General features: G+C 54.6%; 1 protein-coding gene across 1 annotated transcript in view; it reads right to left on the reverse strand.

Moving 5' to 3' along the window:
- Positions 1–41: 41 nt before the first annotated feature.
- LOC106900179 (keratin, type II cytoskeletal 75-like) overlaps positions 42–2,500 on the reverse strand; it is a gene marked incomplete at its 3' end in the record, with an annotated part of 5,702 nt that continues 3,243 nt past the window's right edge. The window contains exons 2-5 of the mRNA XM_014962166.1: positions 1,611–1,671; positions 869–964; positions 543–707; positions 42–167 (exon numbers count right to left, since the gene is read on the reverse strand). Coding sequence (XP_014817652.1) covers positions 42–167; positions 543–707; positions 869–964; positions 1,611–1,671 — 448 coding nt within the window. The remainder of the gene's footprint in view (positions 168–542; positions 708–868; positions 965–1,610; positions 1,672–2,500) is intronic.

The following is a 2,500-nucleotide window of genomic DNA, read 5'->3' on the forward strand; positions in this document are numbered from 1 at the left end:
TGTGGGGATGGAGATGTTTGGAGGGGTCTTGTGTGCCCTACCTGTTTCTTTACGTTATCAATTTCTGAGTGGAGCCGCTGGACCATGCGATTCATCTCCGAGATCTCCATCTTGGTGTTCTGGAGGTCGTGCCCATGCCGGCCAGCTGTGAGCTGCAGCTCCTCGTACTGGGATGAGCAGGGAGAGGAGACACCAGGGCAGAGTCAGGCCTGGGCTGGAGCTGGAACTCACTGGTAGACATTGTCCCTGCTCTGATCCTCTCCTGACCAGGGCTTTTGTCTCTTTCTGTACTCAATCGAACTCTTCCTTATGACTTTAGCCTGTGTCCTTCTTCCTCCTCTCTCCTTGTGCTCCTCCCTCTCTCATTGTCACAATGGCATTTCCACGTGTCCAAGAAACCAAATGAAATCCTGTCCAAATTGACTTGATTTTACACCCTACTGCCCTGACCTCTCTGTTTGCACTCTCCACTATACGATAGCCTTTGGGAAATGATAAACAACAATTTTCCTGGCTCACCGGGTTAATTTTCACATCCTCACCTTGCTCTGGTACCAGGACTCAGCCTCTGCCCGGCTCCGGTTGGCGATGTCCTCGTACTGTGCTTTGACCTCGGCGATGATGCTGCGCATGTCCAGGCTGCGGTTGTTGTCCATGGAGAGGACCACGGAGGTGTCGGAGATCTGGGACTGCATCTGGGACAGCTCCTGTAAGTCAAACCAACCCGTTCTCAGTCCCAAACCTTTCACTGTTGTGCTTGTCCCGGGGATGGTGTGCGGTGGAAGGGTGGGAATGGGAACTGGTTCGGTCCTGGTGGCACCAGGAAAATGGAGAAAAAGCCAAACTAGTAAATTTGGGGGATTCTTACTGCTTCGTAGAGGGCTCGCAGGAAGTTAATCTCATCTGTCAGTGCTTCCACCTTGGCCCCCAGGTCCACCTTGGTTATGTAGGCAACATCTGCATCCTGGAACCATGACAACAGAGATAGTGAACCAAACCTTGCCTCTCCGCATCCTTGTACAAAGACCAGTTGTCATTTAATACAAACTACAACTGAGGACTTTCTTGACCTCTGTGCCTTTAAACAGAGCCAAGAGTGAACCGGTTTCTTCCCTCCACCTGTTTTTTGGAGGAGGGAAGGATGATGTCCGTAGATCTAAGCAATTTTTGACATGTTAAAAGCCACTGAATGTCCCTTCTTTTGCTAGCGCGCAGGCAGATATTTGGGATGACGCTTGAACTAGTGGAAGTTTCTCCTTGTGTCTCCTGCAGTTGGGACCAGGGGAGCTGTGGAGGGTGGGAATGGGTACAGAAAGGCTGCAGAAGTGGCAGAGCATCCAGAGGAGTGACTACAAGGTATGGATGACCCAGATCTGATCTGGTACCTGGGGGGACTCACCTGAATTTTGGACAAGGGGCTTAAAACAAGGACAAGCTATTGCCAGGGCCTGACACACTGGCACAACTGGGCGTTTGTGCTTCAAGGAGGGATGACTACACCTTTGCTAAGTGCTTTGCCCAGGTTGGCACCGCAGGATAAAAGGGTTATTTGCATTCAAATGTGTTTTGCCTTGAAAAAGCGTGTCCCTGCTTTGTTGTTGGTGCCTCACCTTCTTCAGCATCACGAAGTCATTCTCGGCAGTCGTGCGCTTGTTGATCTCCTCTTCATACCTGTTGGGAAGAGGAGATGAACATCCCCCTGCAGCATCCTTGCTGCAACCCACCCCTCCACCATGAGCATGTGGATATCCCTTCTCCACATGGGGGGCTTGGGCAGAGACCAAAAAGTCGGTTCCCACCATAGATGTTGGTCTAGATGACCTTCAAAGGTCCCTTCTAACCCAAACCATCCTAGGGACATGGGGGATAGAGGGATATGGGGACACAGGGATTTAGGTATGTGGGACATGGGGGACAGGGGGGTGCAGGAACATGGGGGATATAGGGATATGGGGACATGGGGACGTGGGGACACGGGGGGATTTAGGGATATGGGGACACACGGGGGAGCAGGGACACGGGGGACGTGGGGACAGAGGGATGGAGGGACACCTCCCCCCCACCCCAGGAGGGGACACAGCCAGGGGGGTGTCACCACACACCCACCCCCCATGCCTCAAGGGGCCAGGAGATTCCAGAGAGGCCCAGAAGGTCCCCAAGGGGGTCTCAATGTCCCAAAGGGGCTCAGGAGGTCCCCAAAGGGACCAGGAGCTCCCAAGGGGCTCAGGAGGTCCCCAAGGGGGTCTCGATGTCCCCAAGAGAGCTCAGGATGTATCCAAAGGGGCCAGGAGGTCCCAAGGGGGTTCAGGAGGTCCCAGAGGGGCTCAGGAGGTCCCCAGAGGGTTCAGGAGGTCCCAGGGGGGCTCAGGAGGTCCCCAGAGGGTCCAGGAGGTCCCCAGAAGGGCTCAGGAGGTCTCTCGGGGGGGTCCCAGCCCTCTCCTCCCCCCAGCCCAGCCCCACCTTGTCGATGAAGGAAGCAAACTTGTTGTTGAGCGGCTTG

Source organism: Calidris pugnax, unplaced genomic scaffold, assembly GCF_001431845.1.
Source record: "Calidris pugnax isolate Ruff unplaced genomic scaffold, ASM143184v1 scaffold1456, whole genome shotgun sequence".
Lineage (NCBI taxonomy): Eukaryota > Metazoa > Chordata > Aves > Charadriiformes > Scolopacidae > Calidris > Calidris pugnax.